General features: G+C 32.6%; 2 protein-coding genes across 5 annotated transcripts in view; one reads left to right on the top strand and one right to left on the bottom strand.

Annotated features, from left to right (window-relative positions):
* Positions 1-26,038, bottom strand: part of LOC134259194 (neurobeachin-like) — a 112,787-nt gene that overhangs the window by 27,099 nt on the left and 59,650 nt on the right. The window lies entirely within an intron of this gene.
* Positions 13,766-15,275, top strand: LOC134259237 (protein mab-21-like 2). Its single transcript, XM_062741841.1, has one exon. The coding sequence runs from the start codon at positions 14,100-14,102 to the stop codon at positions 15,204-15,206; it is 1,107 nt and encodes a 368-aa protein (XP_062597825.1). The 5' UTR covers positions 13,766-14,099; the 3' UTR covers positions 15,207-15,275.

The following is a 26,038-nucleotide window of genomic DNA, read 5'->3' as shown; positions in this document are numbered from 1 at the left end:
TGAGTGTCGCTGCCGCTCTGTGTTATCCCCCCTGTTCTAATTACAGGTGTGATTTATAGTGCGCCAGGTGTGTTTTAGTATTGACAGGACAGCGACGACGGACCTTAACTTTCTTCTCATATTGGTTTGTGTAAAATACTATATGCTTAATTTAAAATGATTAAACATTTTTTAGAACTATTTTAAAATGAATGAAAACGGAACGAAACATCATAAATGAATTGTATGCAATGTGCCTTTATGTGAATTTAAAAATATATTTATCAACAATTTTTGTATTTTTTTTTCAGATACCTTGCTAATGTGCTACCTGTTACCCGATATCACTTAAGAACAAAACAATAGCGGTATAGATTTGGGATGAACTGTCATCTGATGCTCGCAACCAATTTTCAATTAATATCACAAAAAGGGAGACTTAACACCACGGGATTGAAACATTAAACTTTATAGCTGCGAGATCAAATATGTCATCACAACAATGAAAAAATAGTTTGATTTTTTTTTCATAGAAAAGCAGTCTAAAAGATTATTAACGCACACATCTGTGTAAGAATTGAAAGAAAACTTTGAATAACAGATACATTTTTCATTTTTAAAAAAAATATTATACACATGTATTTGGTAAAGCAACCTAATTTAATTTGAATATATCCTTAATTAAACAATTTAATCAAAATCTGATCAATTGATCTGCTCACTTAGTTATGCCCTCGCAGGCAAAAAGTTTAAAATTTAATATATTTCGATATCTTCAAGATATCCATTCTTTCCTTCGTGGTATTAATTGAAATTAACTAGATTGCCCTAATTCTAAGTGCCTTGTAATATAAAAATATGTTTTCTGTACATGCATTAATTTTGTTTGAAAGGATTTTTTAAATACTAAGGATTTCGATTCCACAAAGCACACACCAGAGTGGGTACCCGAAATGACGCATTAGGAAATTCTAGACATCATTACAATACGAAGCTGGTAATAAGGCCATTTTTAATATCCATTTAAATGAAATTCAAGAACATCCTATCAATTTCTTTGTAGATAAAATATGCCAAAAGGAAAAATCTGTGCGATTGAACATTTAGGTTCTAAACATGCGCATTCTGAAACGTAGTTAGTTTAAATCTATATCTACTTCATTCTTTTTATGAAATTAATTCAATGAAAGTTTTAAATAGTTTCTATTAAAAAAATAATTTTCATACAAGAAAAAAGAAAATATCAACACAAAACTGTACATATAATGAGTATCTTAAGACGTGCCAATTCGCACGATGTACGTATGAGCACATCATTTAAAATAATTTAAATGCAAATTACAAATAATAGATTGTAGAGATTAACCTGGAAAATGTAAAACTTTCCTGGAACCCGCACTGAAAAAAATGTTGTGAACCTGAAAATCAAGAAACACTGTTCATGTGCACTGTAACAAACGATAAGCAACGACGCCAATTTTTTTTGCATTTGAACGACACGAAAAAACTTTTAAAACGTATCGAGTGTGGGGGGAGAAGGGTATCCAGAAACAAGGGTCTACTATTAATTATAATTTGAAAATCCTAAAACAAAAACAGACCAGATAGTTATTTTCCGGACCATTTCATTTTGGAAATTTTGTTAACACATCATAGCTTCTTTCATGTTGCGGGAAAGTTATCAAAGAAGTGATTACAGATTAGAATCAAAGAGTTGCACGACTGGTTTCAAAGTACGAAACAAGCCAACGGTTTCTGGCCAAATTCTGGCTTTTTTCCGATCGCAACTTCTCTGGCCTAATTGGTCATTATGGTCTCTGAATCATAAAGCTATTGCTTGGGGAATCATATGCTGGGATCGGTTTCAAATAAATTCGCCAATTGATGAAGACAAATTTCTAATTACGATGTTGCCCAATTAAGCATCTGGTAATTCGCAAGAGAAAATAAACATGATTAATTTCAAGTGTTCACGTTTTGGAACATTGGACTTCTCCAAACAATGTCATTTCTGTTTGTTTTTGTCAATCAAAAAAAAAGGGTAATCAAAAAACCGTAGTAAATGTCTTGATTTCTTACTAAAAAGATATTGCATCCGCGCCCATTTACAAATATAGACTGATGAGGCTTTAATCAGTTTAAGACAATTTTCAAGAAAAACAAGTCGAGTAGTTATGACAACATATATGTATACATGATGGAAAACACCAATACAGTTAAATAAGAAACAGATAAATTGATTAATAATCGTATCTCATGGGACGGTAACAACGTTTACAATGTAATTTCAGAATGAACGTCAGGAGAGGCTCTGGTGAAGGACAAATTCTGGATAAGTTTGAGGACATTAATGTGGGTCTCGGTGCCAGGCACCGCCAGTCCGATAAATCACCATGCCACTTCCTTCTCTTCTATCCAATGTTACAAAACCTACTTACATTAATGGCTTAAAAATTAAAACCTGACCATTTATGCAAATGAAGCATAATTTTAAGCAGGTACTCCATTTATAATAAAATTTTATTTTCATATTTTTATGGGACGAACCATGTCTTTTGGTGCTCAATTACACAAAATAACCCATGTCAAGTGCAGTCCAAGAGCCGAGGATAAAATCAAGAAAACTTTCAATTTTCACGCATGATACGAACAGAAGCATCTTTAATTAACAATTTACTATCTGACATTTGAAATCCGAAGATAGAATGTAAAATTGTTTTTCGCTTCTGTTTTCCTAAGCAAATAATCTTGCTGATAATATTTATTATATATCAAGTACAACGGAAGATTGGAAAGAGTTTTAATGTTCCTTGTTTTTGTTTATTTAATTTGGAAACACGGGGAGAGGGTTAAAAAAGACTTCGCCTGCTGCACAGTCCTATTTACTTTTTGCGAGTAAATATTTTATACAAATAAATAAAATATTGGAACCTCGTTCAAATAAGATCCATTTTGAGGAGGATGCGATTAACACAACAGATCTACTTAAAATGTAAAAATACTGAATTTTTTGCGTTGAACTATTACTGGAGTATTTATTTCAGAAAATATCGCATGTTTCGGCAAAAATATTTCATGCATTTTCAATGTCTTTTTTTCCAGGGGGGTTATTTTATTATTATTATTAATTTTTTTTTTGAAAATGCCCAAGACAACGGAGTCTTCAATCTGAAAACGTGAGTTCAGTGTATCATATACCTTCATTCTAAAACTCAAGAGTTTTCAAAACCTCGATTTGGACCATGTATGCACGACATTTAAACACTTAAAAATAATTTGCTTTCACAAGAACTGTTAATAATATATGATTTCATATATTCTAAAACTCCCTTGAAGACCAAGAAAACACGTTGAACAAGTGAAGCATATAACACATTTCCAATTCCATTAGTGTCAATCTGTAAAACCCGTGAAGCTGTCCTTCAAATTTATTGCCAAAATGTACACTTTTAAAGATTTTCTCAGACAAGATGCCACAGTAACGGGAAGATTAGAAATGATGAGAGCGTTATCTCTCCTGCCACCCGCTTCAAGAAAATCGAGCCCGACATTATTTCTGGACGCATGGTCATACTAATAGACGTTATCTGGTAACATGTCTTAATTCCAATTCACTAAATGCAGATTTATATGCTGCATACTAAGGAATTTAACGGTAGTATATAAAGTGGAATTATCACATATTTTATTCATTATAATTCAGATAAACAGGGACCCCTCAACCCCGATCCCATAGGAAAATTGATCAATTGAAATAATATTAAGACGATTAGGGTGTTTTGATACTGTACAATATCGATAATATTTGAAGATCCATAATCACCTCCAGGGGGTGATTAACCCTTACGAAGGGGAACCTGATACAATCTGTACCCCGCCGGGAAACCCCTCTCCCGTAACAGACAAACATCTACATCCCCATACATCACAGAGAAAACACGCCTCCATCATCACTGTTATATCGGAGTAATTAGAAGGGTTATGTTAACATACAAATGAACCTGTTTCCGTCCGGCCAGTCAGTAGATGGACTAAGCTTCCGTATTTTACCGACATCTTATGAGAATTACACATTTCTTAACCAAATCAGAATTGGAAAATAAGCAATATATACTTAAATGTTGGCAAAACTGTGAAATAAACAATGCAAAATAGCTTCAGCTTAAATTACTGAGAATTAGTGAACTAATCAAAGCTTTTCTCGTTGATACATGAAAACGATATTGAATCTAATCTATAATTCATGAAGCAATGGTTAAAATGAATACACGAAATAATTTAAATAGCAAAATAAGTATACATTACTTTGGATAAAATATGAATGTAAGTCGTAGGAAAAATATATCACGAACTGAATATTTTCTATAAATCAAAGTACTCAGAAGTACAGAGAGCCGGGCTCATGGGGCTCATTTACAGAGTAGAATGGATTTCTTACATGAATCACGTTTATATTCTGATGAAAAAATTATTTTAAAACTATCAATATAAATGATAAGACAATGACAGTGAGTTTTTCAATCCTAATACCACGGTCCGATTTTGTCAGAATCAGAATTAATCTGGTACCACAGCTGAATGTAAACAAACAGGCCAGTCTGGTTCCCTCTCCTGCTTTACCTCGTATGTGTAGAGAACTACGGTAACACTGATTATCAAAAATCCTTACGCTAATGAACTATGTTCTTTGACTTATGAATTTTTCAAAGTCATTACTACAAATGTTTATTTTATATAGATAAAACTTCGTTTTATTTTTGTTGCTTTATTTAGCGTTTGTATTATCTCAAAAGCGGTTGAGAGTAAGAACTATATTTTTGCACGTAACTTTAAAATGGCGACTATTGGGTTAACATCCTGCCTTGAACAGGATCACATAAGCCGGCAATTGCTCTTTGAGCAATAAGCCTGGCTAAAAATGAAATGAAAGAAATTCCTAAATACTTATATATGTTCATAACTTTTGGAGCGGGATGGAAAGGGTGTTTCACATTTGAAAATCTGCTCAACTGAGTATTTTTTATATCTAAAAAGCAAAGTAGATTTGAAAATTTCAATGCTGAACTACAACAAAAATTCCCCCCTTTTTTTTTTTTTTTTAAAAATTAACATTACTAAGTTTAGTGCAGAAAATATATACCGTCTCCTATTTCAAACGTATTGAATCAATGCACAAATTTCCAAGTAAATCAAGTTTAGGAGCCCCTTTTATATAAATGTTTCCGTGATGAATTTAAATACAATGTCCTCTATAGGATGCCAATAGCATTTCTATCTTTCCCAGAATCTGAACCGATAGAAACACGTTCTATCCAGAAAGTTTGACTGGTTTCTTATAACATAATTAGTTTTCAAAATATTTCAAAAAATAATTTAAAGGTCGGTCATTAAATACATTTACATTGATGTGTGCACAGACAATTCAAATTCAGCGTTCGATACTTTAATACTTTAAAAATATCAATTTTGTATAACTATTTTGTATTTATAATTTTTTTCCATCAATGAAGTAAAGCAGCATTAGGCGTTATTTTATTTTTGACATACCATCATATGACAGACAGTGGATATATTGGACAGTGTATTTACTGACTATAAGAATGTGACATTGATTAAAACCTGCAGTGTGATAATTGCTACAAGATATTGCCCATTGCCCTATCCATCTTAGTCCCCAAAATGTTTATTTGTGCGATACTTGTCCCCTTATCGTTGGACTGACACAGATGAGCTACGATCGGTCAGCGTTGGACATGGCAGTTAGCTAAGTACGAGGGTCATATGACTGGACATCGCCCCGTGATATTAATGACCAATAAGTTTCTCAGTGACGTCCGCAGAGTCTAAGACAACAGGTGGAGCCCCAAAGAAAAACCGCCAAAAAAGACTCGTACAATACTTCTAGAACTAGAAAGGTTTCCGAAATACAAATTGTCTTTCCTCTATAGATACAATTTTCAGAAACAACTTTGTTCAAAGACTAAAATCAGTTATGCTTCTATTTCTTAAAAAGAAAAATGCTACTTTTGATTTTCCTTTTTTTTTAATATGGAAAAAAATTACTGTCAAAAAACACTGATACTACCCTAAAATATTTTTTATGGGGAGTGGGTGTTATAGCTAAATCATGTACTTCTTTTGCAGTTGATCTTTCATATAAAATAAAAAAATAATTTTCAAAAACTTATTGTTAATGAATATTTATGTAATAAATAATATTTATTTTTCCATCGAAAATTTTCTCAGTATATGTTTTTGCATGAAAAAATATATAACTCGTCTGCGTATTTTTCTTAAAAAATAGATTAGAAAAAATTATAGTAGGCAAAAGTATATATTTTTGCAAAATATTAATGTAAATTGTTAGGTTGAATGTTTAGTTATTGTGAGGAATTAGGTTGCTTCACCTCTTTTCACAAAATATAGACAATAAAAGTTTACTGACCTTTCATTTCCACTTTCTTTAAATGTCAAATAATTTTCTTTTTATAAATTTGCTGAATTGTTGGTTATCAAATAAATTATTCATTATCTTTGACAAGAAGGAGTGGTTTTCTATCGATTCGGTATGAGTGATCATCTCTACTTAAATGTTACAAAGAATTTGACAATATTTTATTTTGATTTAAAGAAACAGATGACATTTTTTTTCTCTTTCTCCTCTGCGAATCCGACACAGAAATTCATTTGCGCGTCTTTCTAAAGTATCGCGATATCTCAAATAGAAGGAATTCCAACCAACTGGCGGCGCTACTTTGCTTGCATACTTCTGTTTATTAAGTGAGGATGTTGAAACAAAATGTTATTCTTAAACAAATGGAACCAATTTCTGTTTGGGCTATCTTTGCTAGATTGAGTTTAGAGAAGCGATCAACACGCTGATACCCTGATTCGAACGTTCACAAAAATCAATGTTCTTCATAATACCCACAATACTGCTGTAGCATTTTATGAACACTTCACTATTTCCCTATCCTTTAAACAAAGAGAATTTAAATTTCTTTTAATGAATGAATTTAAAAATTAAATTACCGAATCATAACCGCATCTTGAAATTTAGTGGACAATTTTTCAGATTTAATTTTTGTAAATTTTGGGAAAAAATTGTTTATTTGATATGAGATAAAATGTATGGTCACCCCACGAAATAAACATGCCTATATGCATGAATAATGAAGAAAGTTTTATCATAATTATATGTATATGAATTCATTATGAAAAGTGTGAAACATGCATATTTAAACATATAAACCACAACCCTAAAATAATCAAGGGAAAGATACACTAACCTATGCGTTATTTTGTAAAAATGATAAACTGTATATCAAATAATGAAAATAAATAAATTGAAAAAAAAACGCTACACTCATCTTTTTTTTTTTAATGATAAAGGAATTTCTTAGTTAAGACTTTCCATTATCTCTGAATAAAATCGCGTGCTTGCATGTGCAACTATCAAAACATGAAAATATATTTTAACATTATATTTTACAAAAATTACTGAAGAAGAAATAATACATTCATTAATAAATGCAACAGGGTATAATTTCTGCATTTTTATTTTTCTTTCCAAAAATTGAGAGGAAACCCATTTTGCATAAAATAAAATAAATAGCATTTCCATTTTGCGAAGAAATTACGCAATATATATTAAATAAAAATTATACATTTGACTTCCTTGGAATAAATTTCTTTTTATTTTTAAAAACCAACATGCGTTTTCCCCTTGAAAAAAGATTTTTTAAAATAAAATAAAAATCCTAATTTGAGGGGAAATTAAAGTTGACTACTGTTTAAAAAATTACACACGATAGAAGTGAAGAAAAATACAAAATGTTTACTTTAATAACACAGAGACTCGACACAGAGAACGGGACCTCCTGCGTGGAATTCTATGAGGAGAAATAGATATGGAGTAAATAATCTGCAAATAAACCTGTCGGCATTAAACCGAGTCCGTATTCCCCTGATAATTACCATCCCTCCCAGAACCCTTGACTGCATGTTAAACATGGAATAACTACCAGGGAGGGGGAGCAATACAGCGACATTCAGAGGGGGTTTGGACCCAGTCACTATCTTTGTGTGAGGCTGGACTTTGTCAGATAATACAGGGGTATCTTTATTGTAGGTTGAATTATGTAACACAGGCAAGAATCTAGTCTCAATGCACCTACACATCTCTAATTTAGCGAGCTTTATATTTGTAGTAAATGCATTATCTCAAGATATAAATTTTATAGAAGAGATTATTGAACAATGTATTTATCTGTATATACCTCAGGTTGCAACTTTTAAAGAGGAATAAAATAAAACTGTTTAAATTTTCCTTTAAATAAAAATTCTTTAATATTGAATTTTTAAAAAATTTTTTTTTAATAAATATTTTTTAACATAAAATAAACACATTAAACGACATTGAATCCTTTACAAGGATAAAAAAAAATCATAAATACACATCGTTAGTTTAGGACAAGATTTTACCAAATAACGTTTGCCAAAATATGTTTCGTACTGCTTTCTCTTGGCACAATTTGTCAAAAATCATAAATCTTACCCTTTAAGTGGAGAAGCGATTAGTCAGACCCTAAAAAGACCAAAGCTGTCCCGGGGCCGTCTGTTTGTTTATGTCCGAAGGTATCCGAATCTACATCCTAACTTCATTCGACCTGTTCAGATCATTAAAAATTCAATGAGCCGACAAACGATAATGGTTTTTAAAAATCCATTTATCTGATGTAAGTTAAAAAATGTATCGCAGATTGCATCAGTACAAGGGACTAACATGTACATCGTAAATGTGCCACATTTAGACCCAGGAGCGCGTGTACAAGATTGACACATCTGGTTAATCCTGATTAGGCGAATTTATTCCACGTTGTTTATTTCAATATATTCTTAATTTGTTTATTTATGATGTAAAAGAGGTAAACTTGACATTTCTTTACTTCTGGATACAAAAGGTACAAAACGCTAATTGATATATTGCAATAACTCATGTATAGGCATCGATTTTGACGACAAATGAGAAAATAACTAAGCTAATGGTGAAAATATTTATATACTTATAGAAAATAAATTATTGAAGCATCCATTAAGATTACATTATTTATCATAATATGCATGGTCATTTTGCTCGAAAACATGTGATTTGAAGTGTACTAAATTGTAAACTTAAACCACCTGTTCGGCCCATTATTCGGGCTGTATTTCCATGTTTTGTCGCAAAAAATATACATGCAACAATGAATTCAAATTAAAAGACAACAATTTAGAAAATAAACATATCATTAAAAAAGATTTCAAAAAAGGCAATGATTAGAAAATAAACATATTCTCTTTAAAAAAGATTTCCAAAAAACGTCCCCTTGTGCAAAAAGGCGAAATATAATCTTTATTTTATTTTAAGATATTTAAAATGATGTCGCCAAGAAAACAGCATAAACAACTACTGTGTTCTCCTCTCATATAAAATACCGAGTTCTAGCCAAAAAACGTCCCCCTTGTGAACGGCTTATCTTCCAGTGAAACTCGTTATAGGCTTATGGTAAATATAATCTTTATTTTAGGCAAAAAACTTTTAAGAAAATATTTAAAATATTTTCTTTGCTCAGTCAACAATAAAATAAACAGAGGGAAGAAAACCACGTTTTTACCACTATGTTCTAAATGAAATAGCAGTTTCTTCGATCTTTTAAAATACCAAGGGGGAAACTTAAAATTTATATACATTGTATACAACCTATCTAATAATAATTAATTCTAAATTTCCAAATATTACGTAAAATATACATTTTCTTGTCAAATATTTGAATTTTCTTTTTAAAAGCCAGTGAAGATATTTTTATAACGAATAAAGAAAAGTTTAAATTTGGAAATTTTCAGGTTTTGAAAAAGAGATGGAAAAAGAAAATAAATTAAAAGCTTGTAAAATGGACACTGATAGAGAGTTGAGGCCGGGAGGAATAGGTCCAAAATAATGCCAACATAAATTCTGATTGAGCTTGAGCGCCTAACTAGTGGGTTGGTGACTTATGGTTGGCTGGTATTAAGAGATGCGCTCTGACATATGATTTCTCTCTCAGCTACTCATTAAGAAATCCTGTGTTCCCTTTTGATAGAAGTCGTGTCAAAGGTATTCAGACTCTGTATACATCATTTCTCATCGCAAAAATGCTCCCGCCAAATGAAACAAAGATCCTGTCGACACAATATATACCCATGTATATATTGCAAAAAAAGCAAAAATGTCTATGTTTGTTTTCTTTCTAGTTCTTGACATTCGAACACGACCATAAAGTTTTGTGTTAATTGTTAGAACTAATCAATCATGCGGAATATGGAATTGGTGTGCGGTTCCCATAGAGACCCATCAAACGGCTACAAATGTCTATGTCATCCCTCCCTGACCGAGGGAAATGTAACGTTACCCGGGCTCCCCCGGGGATCAGTAGCACCTGAAAGCCATGTCTGTCAAATCTTATAGAAATCAGATCGCAGCAACAGCTATTTACCCCGAACTGTAGTCCACTGGTAGCAAGGGCCCAGACTTACAAATACACCAGAAACTTAGCACCTCAACAATTATTCATAAAATTTATCAAAATCAAAGTTCTTTTACATATGAATCAAGTTGGTTTCCATGAACACATTCAAAAAAGCCCCAAAATACATTTGACTGCAGTCAAAGACAATTTCATCAAAAGTAAAATGCTTCCAACTTATTACAAAAATGAACATAACTGCATATTGCACATGTAAATCTTTTAGACAATCTACGGTACCATCAAAGACTAACCCCGGCTATTCCCCTACATTAACAATAAAGGGAAGACTGCCAACTGTACTCACATAGAATACGCTTCATGGTCAATTAAGCTACACCATCAGAAGGAATGCGAACAGTATTGTTTGTCTTTCTGTTTGTTTCTGATTACATAGATAAATGTTTCACATGTGATAAAAATTATTCCTCTATGAAAGAGCGCTTCTCTCTGATTCCTAACACTAAATCTTATAGTTTTCGTTTACACACAGACAATCGGATTAGTTTATTTAATAATCGATAAATATTTATGGTTGTTGCACCGCTTTATCGATTATGCAGAACAGCCTCTCTTAATTCACTCATTTTTCGATTAAAACACAATGAAACACGCTAAATAAATGAAAACATATAAATGATGGAAGACAAATTGGTTACTCTCACTGGCGGTCGAACATGAAAGGGCTTTGTGTTCCATCGGGCTAATGAAACGCAAAAATCTTTTTTCCAGTAGTTGAGCACAAAATGGAGTACCCGAAACACGCACCATGTCAAAACTCTTGGGAAGAAATGGCAGGGATACCAAGTATTTCCTTTTTGAAATATTGCTTGATATATCCCTAATAAATTAAAAACATTTTAAAAAGAACAATAAGTATATACTTAATTTATTCATCATCTGCTTCAGCATTTGAACCAAGTAATGCCCTTTCATAAAATTATTTAACATTTGAAGATCCTTCTTTACATTGTCGGCAATGAAATATGCCAAAAAACTCACCGGAAACAGAAGAGAGCATATTTTTAAAGTCGGTAAGTGCCTATGGCTGTTCATTTACCGGATGAGAGGGGAACAGACGACCCTTAATGAATTAGACGGAGTGGCGGTCAGAGGTGACGTCATTTCTGACAATCAACTGGATGTCGTCTGCTGACCTCGGACCGCCAAAGTAAAAAAGCTTCACAAAAAGTAAAAAATATTGCAACGAAAACTCGATTTAACTATGGTTTGGCCTGTATTTTTTATAGTCATACCCAGACAGGAAAAATTGAATATGCCAAGTATGAAAATTCCAAAACCTATCCAGTGTCGTTGAAAGATGGAATTTTTGACGACAGAAAAGAGTGTATCATTAAAGGAAACTTGATGCATTCGGGTTGCGCGACAGGTGATGGGTTTATATAGGCAGTGTGCATTATATTACCTAATGAATGTATCGAATAGACATCACTTGTTCCGATTGCAGAGGTATCGCTGATGAATGAGTCAAAAAAGACAAAGAAACTCGTCTCCGAGAGAAAAAAAATGTGTAAAAAATATCTACTGCCTGACAAGGAAAATTGTGACGTACAGTTGCGAAAAGTTCCAAGTGCTTTCAAGCCAGAATCCTGCCTTCTACAAAAGGTTCGGGGAATATTTGCCAGAATAATCAAATTAGGTAGCAGAGCCTGGGACACACGATATATTTTTCAGTCCCTCGGAGACCGGGTTGATCCGTTCTTGTGATTATTTATTATCATTAAGCTGTTCTTTCATCCATCAGTCCGTCTGAAGCAGACAAATGCCGATATTCAAGGATGAGGCGCGCGGGTAATTATACCCACGGAGGAAGGATGAGCCTGCCATTAGGGAACGACCATCCTTCTGTAAATGCACGTCTTCCCAGAGAGGCGGCAGTAGATGTATTTATGTGACCAGCTCACAGAATTTAGGAGTCCTTTGGAAGCTAGTTTATTTCGATCTCTCACAGGCAGCTTTAATCAAATATATCACAAATACTTCTGCCTTTTTATAATTGTCAAAGTACATCTATACCAACTCATAAAGTTGGTGTACATATGGAACATTTATTTATTAAAATCATTTATGCAGATTGTCATGATTTTATGGGATTTTTCATTCGTATAAAACGTCACATCTAATATAAACTTTGCAAAGTTTGTTAATTAAGTATATGTGTATAGACTTTACTTTGTTATTTTAAGTTTCTTGGCTTGAAATGTTTGTTTGACAAAGACTTGATCATAACTGTATTTTCCTTCCGATTTTTTTTTTTTTTTAGAAATCTGATAAATTAGGCATGCAACTGAAGTGAATACATATTGTTATGAATTCAAATAAATATTAATTTATTCTATACTTATTAAATTAAAAGCAATTAATTGCAAAAATAAATTTTTGCATAATGAATTTCGTGTACTTTAAAATGTCCATATTATACATGCTTAATAAAGAAAGCCATAATTGAAATAAATATGATTGAAATATTTCTTAGAGTAAACCTAAGATTAACAATCAATCAATTTTTTTTTATTATTTATATTTGAATGTGTTTGTGTGCATAATTTAATTGTAAATTAAGTAAAAATCGGAATTTAAACAAAATAAACTTTTCCTTCCTGTAGGAAAAAAATTAAACAGATTTTATTACAACCTTCAAACAGTCATAATAAAGTTTTCAAGATCGTGATATGCTAAGTAGAAAATACTAGAATTTTTGCAACATTTCCACGACTTCGTAGCACTTACGTCTTTGTAGGAATACTGGGTAAATGCTACTAATTGAGTCAAGATGATAGAAAAAAATACAACCAGACTAAGTGAAATAACAGGGTCTTCTATTTCATTGAAAACCACAACAAAAAGACCTTCCCTAATTTGTTCAATTTCTATATAGAATTTTTATTAAATATATTGTTGGTAGTCACAAAAAGGCAGAGAGCGATGAGAGAGAAGATGGTAGTTTATCAGAACCCCGCTAGGATTATTTGCCCGTTGAACGATGCATGGCTAATATCCAGTGCTCGGCGCTGCGGGTGTCTACGGCTAATCATCTGCTTGATGAACAGATAGAGGGGGCGGGGCTAGGCAGAAAACAACAAATGGCTAACAGCAGGGATTAATGAGGTGGGCGGACTTATTCAGGTGAAAATCTGCATAAGGTGTTCTCTTTTCTGCGATTGGTGCAGAAATAATGACAAGTTGATTTTTCAATTACCAGCAAATTGATAGTCAGCTAGAGAACATTTGTATACGCATGACGTAGTGTAGTATGACTGGTATATCAGCTCCATCCAAGCATACACCGTGGCTAATAAATACAAAAAATATTTTCACAATCATAACACTGAGACAATAAAGAGAGCGAGTTCATCTTCCGCTGTGTCGCTAAGCATGCAACTGGAAAAGTGAAAGTAACGTGACTCGCACGTTTCGTTGTCCATCATCTCTCGCACGAAGGACTAACGGAAAGAGCAATAATTATTAATTAAATGAATTGACTTGCGATTCAAGTGAAGAAAAAATTCTGAGGATTTTTCTGTGATTTCTTTTTCAAAAGACAAAAATACGAGTATGCTTCTGGAAGGGAGTTCGCCGGATATGTTAGCGGCCCAGTCCAAGATTTTATTCCAATTAAATAAGTACTATAACGAACGGGTACAAACCCGTCAAGGAAATACGATAAAGACTATACGTGAAGTATGTAAAGTTGTACAGGATGTTCTAAAAGAAGTCGAGGTCCAGGAACCTAGATTTATCAGCTCTCTCAATGAAGTGAATGGACGCTTTGAGGGTTTGGAAATAGTTTCTCCAACAGAATTTGAAGTTGTGTTATACCTAAACCAAATGGGAGTGTTCAACTTCGTGGACGATGGATCAATTCCGGGTTGTGCTGTACTTAAACTTAGTGACGGTCGGAAGAGGTCAATGTCGTTATGGGTGGAATTCATAACTGCGTCCGGATACCTCTCCGCCAGGAAAATCAGATCGCGATTCCAGACCCTGGTGGCACAGGCTGTGGACAAATGTAGCTATAGAGACACTGTAAAAATGGTTGCAGACACAACAGAGGTAAAACTCAGAATCAAAGAGAGGTATGTAGTGCAAATTATCCCAGCCTTTCGGTGCGCAGGAATTTGGTGCCGTTCTGCCGCTCACTGGCCGGTGCCACATCTCCAATGGCCAAATCCTAACCTCGTGGCTGAGGTGAAGACCGAGGGGTTCGATCTACTGTCCCGGGAAAGTATATACATGAAAGACAAACAGAGTGCTGCCGAGGGAGACGCCTGGGTACTGACGTTCAAGTACGCCGAGGACCGACTGTTGTACGGAGGGTGTCGACGACGGTGTCTGAGCATTCTTAAAACTCTGAGGGAACGTCATCTGGACCTTCCTGGGAACCCAATCACGAACTATCACTTCAAAACTCTGCTTCTGTATGAGTGTGAGAAGCACCCACGGGAAATGGAGTGGGATGACACTTCTCTAGGAGACCGACTTAACGGAATTCTGCTGCAGACCATCTCCTGCCTACAAAATCGCCGGTGTCCGCATTATTTCTTGCCTAACGTGGACTTGTTTAAGGGCAAAGCCCCATCTTCTATGGACAATGCTGCCAAACAAGTGTGGAGAATTCTTCGCGAACTGTTAACCAACCCCAAGAGTTTGGAAAAACTCTGACATAGTTATTTCGTGTTTTGTTGTGATGTCCAGTTGTTTTTGTGTCGATTAAATATTTTTAAAAAATTACCGCTTATTGCTTCTCAATGGAATAGTTTTGCTAAATAATAATCATACTTTTGGTCAAATATTAGGTAAGGTTTTGGAGATGTTAACAAGCTGCAAACCTTAAGTATGTTTCAAACAGATGTTTTGTTTACAAGATCAAGTCACTCTGAAATGACGAATGTTCAGAACTAAGAGGGTTTTCTTTGGGTCAGCGATTGTTAATTGTGCAACCATGACAGTTGAAAGGGAATTATAATTTATCCGTGATATTTGGAGGATTATTGCTGTTACTTTTTGGATAAGCAGTTTCGGCAAAAGGCACGACCACCAGATACCTAAAGTGTGCCTTGGGTAAGTTGGTTTGGAGAATGTAATGCTTGGGGCATCCCGCTAACATTCCCGTACCGTGACTCTGTAGCGGTCAGAGATGACCAGCTGAAATTATCCATATGACGGGTCATCCTACTATGTCACAAAATTAACTGTTCAAAATTTTTTAATATTTTGATTTTGCTTCGGATGTTACTGAGATTTTGTTTTTAATTTTTACAACGTTTGTGTTAATGAGTGAAGATGTCAAGTGCAATAAAAATTTAGACATTTCAGATAAATATTTCTGCATTATAAATAGCAATAATGTGAATATTTTCGTTTCTTCACATAATTACGTTTATGCAAGTGACTAATGTGCTTGTAATTTACATATTACGCGGAAAAATGGGATATATTTCATTCTGTCACCATGACAATTGATAAAGAAAGTCAAATTTCGGAATGTATATACAATTTATCTTACACGGGAACTGTTGAAACAAAATCTCATAAACAAAAAATCCCCTTTATTTTAAAATGCACTAAGAGAATTCACAATGAAGAAGTGGAATAGGAAAATATTTATTTAAGAAATGTGTCTTTTTCTTAAATTTTTTGAGTGTGGGGATCCTGTTTTTTCTCAGCACATCAGACCGACAGTCCGCGAAAATGCCACTTGTTTTTAAGCACTTCCTCGTCATAATAAGCCCTTCTCCATCATCACTCGACAAAACATTCAATATTTTGACTTCTGGTAAAATCTGCCACTTATGAAATTCACACATGCCGAGAGAGATGTCAATCAAAAATTCTATTATGGGTTTTCACCGATGTAGACGTCTTACCATTGAAATCTAAATATTTTAACGATTTTCATTATATAGGAAATTATTATGCACACCAGGGAAAATATTACTTCATTCTGCAAAAATATTTTTTTCTTGTATATTCTGAGTATTTGGAGTTTTATTATTATAAATAATTACGATGAGTAGATATCAAAACAATTTCCACAACAAAGTATAAAATGCGTATGTGATATTTAAAGTTTCATAAATAAAAGCATAATTTCATTTATGAATTTTAAAAATGAAATTTAAAAAGCTATTTTCATGGTGTTTTTCATCATCCCATGTTGGTTAATTTACCGTATACAATCGTTTGTTATAAATCAAATATATGTATATCATAACAGAAAGAGGACTTCACTGAAAAAAATCTGTCTGTAGAAATGAAAATATTGGCTAAAAATATTATATATTTTAAGAAGATAATGATGTGTATCTCAGATTTGTGGAGATAATCGATTGTAACATGAATATACATACATGGTCTGTTTACAAATTGAGGGATTAAGTTCTGAATATTCATGAATTGTTGATCGAGGACGCGATAAATTCTCCAACAATTTTAAAGACTTCCCGTCTGCATGAATACCTTAGAAAAAAACACCAAATAAACTCTGTTTCTCTTCACTGTACTAAGAAATCTAATAGAATCCTGGATTAATTTCATTGATTTATTATTTTTAAAAAAATATTTTTTGGACACAGAATCAAATTTATTTTACCTATTTGTTTATATATTCAATTTAATTTTATATTTATTAATTGCTATATTTATGTGTTGGATCATGTAAAATATTTTTCTCATTGAAAAATATAATCTGCATTTTTTAAAACTTGAATAAATATAAAAATAATTGTTCAAAAATCGAAGATTGGAATTGAATCAAATACAGAAGCGATTTAGTATATATGACAAATCTTATACACAGGGAATATAAAAAAAACCTATGATGGAAAAAAATTCCTCTATGTTGCATACATAAGATGATGAATTTGAGAGGAAAAGAAGACCACCTTACAAGGCATTGCATCGAGGAACTGCGATAAGTACCAAGGTGTACCAAGACACGAAGTCTGCAATACGGGAAACATTGTCAATAATTACAGCATCCGTCGGTCATGGGTTTAAAAAGGTCAATTCTAAGAATAGCCCCCTAAATGGCGTGTAAAACATTTTTTTTAATGTATGATTTTTTAAGATTCATAAAATGAAGAAAGGTTAAAATGCCTTAAGAGGGCTGGGTGGTTGTGGCCATTTGTAGATTATATTGATCTCCTTTAGAAGAAGAGCTCCATATAAAGATATACAAAAATGATCAAATTTTAAAACGTAAATGTATGATTTTTTTTCTTTTTCAAATGATAGTTGACAGCTTAAAAAATCATATCTTTAAAAAAAAGTTACATCTGATGGTTAATTTGTGGACCCTCCAGCCTCCTTAAACTGAATGTAAAATGCCCTTTGTGACTACTAGTTTGAACAACAAAACATCAGAAGTAGCAGGTTTGTAGAGCAAGAACACCCTATAAGTTGACAGTGTATGTACCCGTATACAGCTGTGAGACCTTTTTCTGATTTATGGATCCCTAATCTCTCATTTTTATCTTTAAATGCTGAAAACTTGGCAATAAAAAGAATATAAAAGTGAAATAATTAACCGTCACTTTACCATGAAATCATACACTCCAGCAATCTTCTAGCTTATCATATAACAACCAAGTTTGGCCCCAAAAAACACCACACCATACTTTCGTTAGGATCTCCCATTAAAAAGGCTCGGGGGCTTTTAATTTTCGTGCTATTGCTTGAAATACAATATATAGAAAACACTCCACGGATTCGATACAAACAATACAAAGGGAGGGTTCTAAAAATTTTGGATCTTTAATTTGGAGGTAATTTGGGGGACTTAAATGGACAAAAACGTCACCGATCATATTTCGGCTGTAACTTCAAGATAAAATTTCTATATCAGCCTTTACTCATGTTTATATTATAAAGTGCAAAGTATTAATAAATCCCGTCAAATGTGATCGCAATTAATAAATGATAAAAAGATGAAGTAAATGTGAAAAAAACTTGAATTCTTTCCCCCCTTTATTTAGAGGTTTTACAAAGTATACTTTAAATAATGAAAGTAATTCAAATAAATTTCGAAAATCCCTTTAGAATTAAAAAGGCACCATTGATATACCATAGTCAAAAGGGATTTTTACATAATTCTTCAAACAAAATCAAGCTTATATCTTATTATTTAAGATTCCCGAATTTCGAACATTAGAATTTTTATGTATGTACATGCAAGAATGAAATGATGAATTAGAAGTAATCCGTCAAAGGGGAGATAATAATGACCTCACAACCGTTTGTATACATAATTCAATTTCTCTTAATTCACACGTTTGTCCTGCATGAATAACTAAATTCAAACAATACGTAGTTATTTTTGTCTACTCACCCTAGTAAGGAAACATCGTTTTTTTTAAATTCCAAGACACAAAATATATCAAAAATTTTGATTTAAAAAATCAAATATTTTTTTATGTTTTGAATGCAACAAAACAGAAACATAAAAAATGCTAAAATGAGGCTTTATTTCAAAATCATTTTCCCGAGTGGTGCCGACAATCGTCATGCAGTGCCAGTCCGTGACAGGATGAATATTTATCATCAAATTAACATAAAATCTCTACATGGCCTTTTGCTCACCTTGTTTTATTATTTTTTCTTATGCACTCATAAAATTTGTTTCGTCTTTTTTTTTCTGTAGACAAAACAACTTTGCCCATTTTACTATAATTTTAAAAATTCAAACTTTTTTTTTCAAGCTAATAAAGCATGACTCAAAAAAAGAATGGAAATAAGATTTTAAAATTTCAAAAGTATGGCGTCTTACTACTTTAACTTTTAAAAAAAATGCAAATCACATGGACAAAGATTTTTTAAAATGCAAATTGAGCTATATAAATGTAATATAAATGTGAGTTTATACTCAAAATGAGTTTAAGACCCCTTCAAACAATTATTTAAATTATCCATTCCTCCCTTAAAATAGAATAAAGAATATAACTTCTCAAGAAATGTTATCTATTGAGTAAGAACCATTATAAGTCCCTTTAGATTCTTACTATGAATTCTTGCAATTTTTAAAATTGCCAAAAATTTGTGAACAATGACAAAAATATAAATGTGGATACATCATACATTGAATATGTAAATAAATCAGTGTTTATTCATCACTTCGTTGTTCACGGTATAAACGACCTTAAATCAAACGCTATCGTGCAGCTTTATCACACGGTGATAAATTTGACAGAAACAAGTTCTTCTTAGCGGTCTTTGACATGGTTAATGAATACTAATATAGGGACTAAAATAGCATCATGAATACTAGCTTCTTTTACCTTCTCTCGATCAAATCACACAGAATCTATGGTTATAACTTGAAAAAGTCTTTTTTGCAAAACCAGCATCTTTTTCATCAAATTTCATTCAGTTCTAAGAGATGGGTACTCAGACGGACGGACAGACAGACAGACGGACGGACGGACGGACGTACAGAAAACAAACAAACCGAAGTAAAGGAATTTCCGTTTGAAACGCAAGCCAGGACGCACGTGTATTTAATTCAACAATATGAAAGCAATGTATCTAGTTCACTCGCAAGGAAAAAAAACATCTTCAAAATGTCTTATTTTTATGTCTACTTTTCTTACATTTTCACCTTGTGTTGAAAAATAGAAGCTTGATATAGCTCCGTACCGCCGCGCTCTCGACTTCGCGCATCTGGAGAGGATGAACGAGATCTTGTCAATTGGGCATAAAATTGTTACCACACCTGACGGAATAGAAAAAAATCTTTAGAATCAAGCAAAAGCTCTTGTAACTACGGGTAGTATTTCTCTATTTTATCATATTTTGCGTATTTTTGCTCAAAGAAATTGTGTATTCACAAACCGTAATTCATTAGAGTCGAAATCTTATAGTTTTGCTTCGTATATAGATCAATTTCAAAATAATATAAACCATAAGCAGAAATCTGGTATCACCAAGCATTATATTCATTAGCTCTTGAAATACGTATGGTTCAATTTATAAACTATAGATAAGCAATATAAATTTTTTAAAAGTTATTTTTTTCTTGGTCGAATTTTCATTAAAACAAACAATTCTATATTTTTTTTTTTGCATGATATTCTGTGTTCTCAGTATTTTTTCCGAATTTCAAATTGAAACCAAAATGTTTATCCCTAGTAATAAATTTTGAAAAATAGACAGTTAAGATATGTTTAGTTGCATTAGTTATGTCCGTAAACTCAAGATTTCTTAAAATAAAAACTGTAAAATCTATACTTTAGAACATGGTAAACTACTTGTGTACAATGTTGACTTACTTGGTTCCTTTCGATTAAACTTACAAAAAGCATGTTATACTTTTAATTACAAACTTCTTTTTTAGAACAACTTTATTTCACTGAAATATTGCAGCTACTGTACATATAATTCAAGATGTTCAGCATGCTATTAAATTATAAACGGTAGTTTAGAAATATGTCTTTATGTTATGTATAGAGTTAAGAAAACTTTACCTTATAAAACAAAATGGAATTTAAGAATTATTAATAAAAACATAATTTTTTTTCGGAACATAAAGATGTATTTTGTATTTAAAATAGACGTATGTACACCTCCGGAATAGAAAATTGTTCAAGTCTTTCCTCACATTTAATTTTTTGAAGTATCTATTAAATTTTTGTTTGCTATAAATTGACCTAGCATCTGCATCGATATATTAGAAGAGACTAGACGAAGGGTCGTATGACGAATTAGAAAGCTTCTCAACATAAAAAAATATTGTTAACAGACAGTGCAGAACCATTCCACAGAAAAACATGCAATTCTTGATCAATTCGATCATTACTTGCATTCATTGATCGACAAAATGAACCTTAAGGCCAAACACGATACAGTTCCGCATAATAAAGGGATTTTGAGAATTCCAAACAATCAACGGATTATAAAAGACTAAGGCATCGCACAAAATATTGGTTTACAACTCGGGGATTTATCTGCTGGGAATTTTTAATTAAATAAAATGTATAAAAAAGTGATCGAGTCTATATTCATTTTTTTTGTACGACAAGTTCAATTTTGTTATTAATATTTTAAAATCTATTTCCCTATTTTTATTCATTTGCATACCGATTAATGTAAATAAATTAAGTTCTTTTAACACTTTTTTTAAACAACGATATTCTTCCATTTAAAACCTTTGATATGTACTAATTATAACACAGTTTTATAAATTCCCCGTTGGTTTTCATGACGAGTTCTTTACTAAAAAAAACTTTTTAAAAAATTCTATATCGACAAATGGCTTTCCAACTGATGTCGCTGGATTTCAGGAGTTATAACAACACGTACATCTTCCCACTAAATAAATTCAATGTGGAAAAATGAAAGCCCTAGATTATTTGCATGCATGGTCTAATCTTATAATTTTCGCATATTTTCTATGTGTGTTTCCAAAAGACACTATTTATACAACAAAATAAATTGGTGTACTTTTCACAGAAACCGTCGATTTCATCTTAACATAGAATTTACAGATTCATGTTAATTAATGACCTTGAAATGAATACTAATTACAATGCATAAGACAAAAATGCAATTCATCAAAGTGTGTAATGAATAACCCTCTTCAATATTCATGAAAGCAGGGCTTTAAAAGGGTGATGAATATTAAAATCTGTCAAAAAAGTAAAAATTATGTCCTGAACATCAACTTAACCATGTCCTCCGATTTATCATCCTCCCGATAATATACTTCGACATTTTAGCGGTTTTGAGTGACTTTAATGTTCAAGACAAAAGACAAATATGTATAAGATAACTATGAATATATATATACAGTCCGTTTGAAATCCGACAAATATAAAAAGATACATCTGACCAATAGTTCCATTCGCTCTTTTGCTTGCGTCTGAATTTTAGAAATTCTAAATGTACTTATTTTTAAATAAATTTCATCATGGTTTGGAGACCCTTTAATGATAATTATTTTCCGTATTCTCCCTTGACCAAAGATATGAAACTACACTTGGATCAAGACGATTACAAGAGAAACCAAACCGCTATTAACAATTGCCTGTATTGTGTCTACTGATGCAAGGGCAGCTTTTCCTAATCATAGCTTAAGTAGAATCAACGTATTCTAAGTGAACTAATTAAGACGTAATCCATTTGTGCATATTTCACTAAGTAGCATCAATGCTACACTGGTATTGTACTTCAGCACTAGATTAGACTAAGGACGAACGAGATCGCACTCAATGCATGTCACTTTACGGGATGCAAGGAAGAAATACACATGGCGCCTTGACAATTCTGCAGATTCGCAAGGTCTTACGTGATAGTAAAAAAGAAAAACATTTTCCTCAACAATGCACAATTATCATACCGCCCGTGCAAGAACACTTTATAATGTTATCTGCCACAGTTGTAATGGATAGACACAAGGGATGAACTTTAGAGAGAGAATAAAAATCACAATGACAAACACAGAAAATACTAGGTTTATCGTCTGGAATGACGATTTTTTAAAGTTGTTTTTAACAGGTGCTTTTTCCCCATCTTCCAATGAGTAAGGGTGTTCTGGATGGTGCTAAAATACCAAATAAATAGGACTTTATTATACATTTCTTTTTTCGACTTATTATTTAAAGAACGTTTCGCTTAGAACAAAGTACATAGTAGCATCATTTACAATATGAGGACGACTTGTAAGTTGTATATACTTTCAAACCCAGCTTCAAATATTACTCATACAAGCAAATGTATATGTACAATATATGTCTTCCTCTCGCCTTAGTAAGAAAGAACGGTGCATGATATCGTGGCCTTGACCTTAAATGCAAGGATTAAATTATTCTACATGTTCAGATTTTGCACTAGTATGGTAATAGACTGTATACCCCTTACATAATATCACAATCTTAGAAAGGCAATTTTAACAAAGGTTACTATGGGTACTTTTAACCTTGAAAGAATTTGTAATTTTAAAAAGCATGACAACACTGTTCAATCAGACCAAAACTGTAAAAGAAAGTATTTCAATAAAAATTCTATTTTCGGTTACCATGGCGACGCCAATCACCACGAAAGCAAAACTAAAATATAGAAAATTGTGTTTTTCGTAGTACAAATGTAGTCTTCTTGTGCGCCAAGTTATACTGCTATCAGATCAAATCAGTAAGAGCCGTATAGTGTTTAGAAAATAATTTTACAGACGGACAGACAGATAGACAGCCAAGCAGACTGTCTCTGACCAGTAGAGCTAAAACACATACTAGTATTAGAAAAGTACGAACTTCCATTTTTTATGTTAGAATATACTTTGAGGGAATGTTCTTTTATTATTGATAAAATAAATAGCCATATTATTGATGACTTAAGAATCAAAGGCAAAAGAAACCTTTAAGCTTCATCTGTTGTGAAATACCGTGTAACATTTCTACCTCGGTGAATCTAGATGTGTACTGTTTAGAAGCAATTACAGACAGTCTCAGTCTGCAGACCTCCAATTGGACCGCTATCTGGGACATCCTGCTCCCTGAAGCCATCCCCATAAAAACCGAACAGGATCAAAACCCACAGATAACAATCGACAAGAGTGTACACATCGTCAGGCCGGCGACGTTATTAATGCTAACAAAATTGATTTCCATTCTACCTCTTTCTGAGCAACCTTTTAAATCTAAAATAGATTTTTATCTGATAGGCTTATCATATCAAATCGTTATTAATTATTTATTGAAGAAATGAACATCATCTCCTCCCCCTGCCAATTAAGCAAAGAAACAAGAGAAGTCCCCCCTACTTCAGTCTCACCGGGTATTGTACACTTATTGGTATATTCAAGGGGAAAGTAGACAATCGATGAGACAACAGACATGATAAAACGGTACATTTAAACTGTAATACGATATTAAGTGAACCTTGCAGCAATAGTTGAACTATATCTTTTGTGTAACATATCAATTTTTAGTCAAAAAACTAGTAGACTTATATGCGAGCTTTGAAAAATAAACACAGAAATTTTATAAATGCACGATTTTTGTAAAATCAGATTTTTGCCGAATTGCTTGATATTAATTATATCATTTAGTATATTTTTTTCCGATTAAGTGCATCAGATTTAATTGGTTAAGACATCCACCCCTTATATATATCTTATAGAAAAATCCACCAATTACAATTAATTTCATATTCAAAATATGAAGAGTACATGCTGACCAGAAAATGAATATCCATTAAATCTCGGTTGTAAGAAAAACAAGCAAATTCAAAGAATTGTGGTCCCCCGCTTTCGGTGTCTTTGTGGGTGAGATGTTATTTTTTATGACATATTGTGTCTAATATGAACGTCCTATCATATGTCATTTATTTAGAAATTATCATTGAAGTTGATTTTTTTGAAGGATGAAAACCCTAATCCTGACCGTTAAAAAGTTATGGCCAAAGTTAAAGTTTTTTAAAAGTACGTCAACTCCAAGTTCAAGATCAAAGGGTCATTGTTGATATCCTATGAAAGGTCTTCTCACAAGGATTACATATGTGAAGTATGAAATCCCTAGCCCTTACCATTCAAAAGTTATGGTCAAGGTTAAAGTTTTTTCATAAGTACGTAAATCTTTAAGGTCAAGGTCAAGAGGTCAAGGTTGTTGATATCCAATTAAAGGTCTTACTACAAAGAATATATATGTGAAATATGAAAGTCCTAGTATCTACCGTTCAAAAGTTGTGACCAAAGTTAAAGTTTTTTGAAAGTAGTTAAAACTCCAAGGTCAAGGTCAAAGGGTAAAAGTATTTGGTATCCAATGAAATGTCTTCTCACAAGGATTACATATGTGAAGTACAAAAGCCCTAGCCCTCACCGTTCAAAAGTTATGGTCAAGGTTAAAGTTTTTTTCATAAGTACGTAAATCTCAAAGGTCAGGGTAAAGTTGTTGGTATCCAATGAAAGGTCTTGCCACAAAGAATACATATGTGAAATATGAAAGTCCTAGTTCCTACCAATCAAAAGTTATGGCCAAAGTAAAAGTTCGGAATTTTTGTGTAAAAGTGGGTCAAACTCCAAGGTCAACGTCAAAATGTCAAATTTGGTGGTACTCAAAGAAAGGTCTTGTCACAAGGAATACACACGTAAAATATGAAAGTCATAGCTCCACTAAATCAAAAGTTATGGGCAAGGTTAAAGTTTTTGTGACGGACAGACTGACAGACGGACAGACGAATGAGATTTAATGTCCCCTCGCTTTCGCGAAAGCGGGGGACAAAAAAGTCCCTAGGACATCAAACTTAGCTTCCTTATAATTTACATTCTTTATATCCTTATAGTGGAAAGTTAACGATGGAATTATTAAGAATTTCCGTACAACCAAGGTTTTCTTATAAACGAGTTCTTTATAACCGAGTTTTACTGTATTGGTCAAATACTAAAATTGATTCTACGCCTACCAGAATTTGAAATTGGCTGTATACTTCAATACGGTCAATAACATAATTATATGTTGTTAAATTAACGTTTGCATTCATTTGACATTTTGAACATTTCTTAATTT

This window comes from Saccostrea cucullata, unplaced genomic scaffold (assembly GCF_032062105.1).
Source record: "Saccostrea cucullata isolate Sc308-1 unplaced genomic scaffold, CSIRO_AGI_Scuc_v1 ctg1040, whole genome shotgun sequence".
Lineage (NCBI taxonomy): Eukaryota > Metazoa > Mollusca > Bivalvia > Ostreida > Ostreidae > Saccostrea > Saccostrea cuccullata.
This window is presented reverse-complemented; position numbering and strand designations above follow the sequence as displayed.

Excerpts from the sequence above, each read along its gene's own strand:
- LOC134259237 (XM_062741841.1), top strand. The coding sequence starts at position 14,100 with ATGCTTCTGGAAGGGAGTTCGCCGGATATGTTAGCGGCCCAGTCCAAG.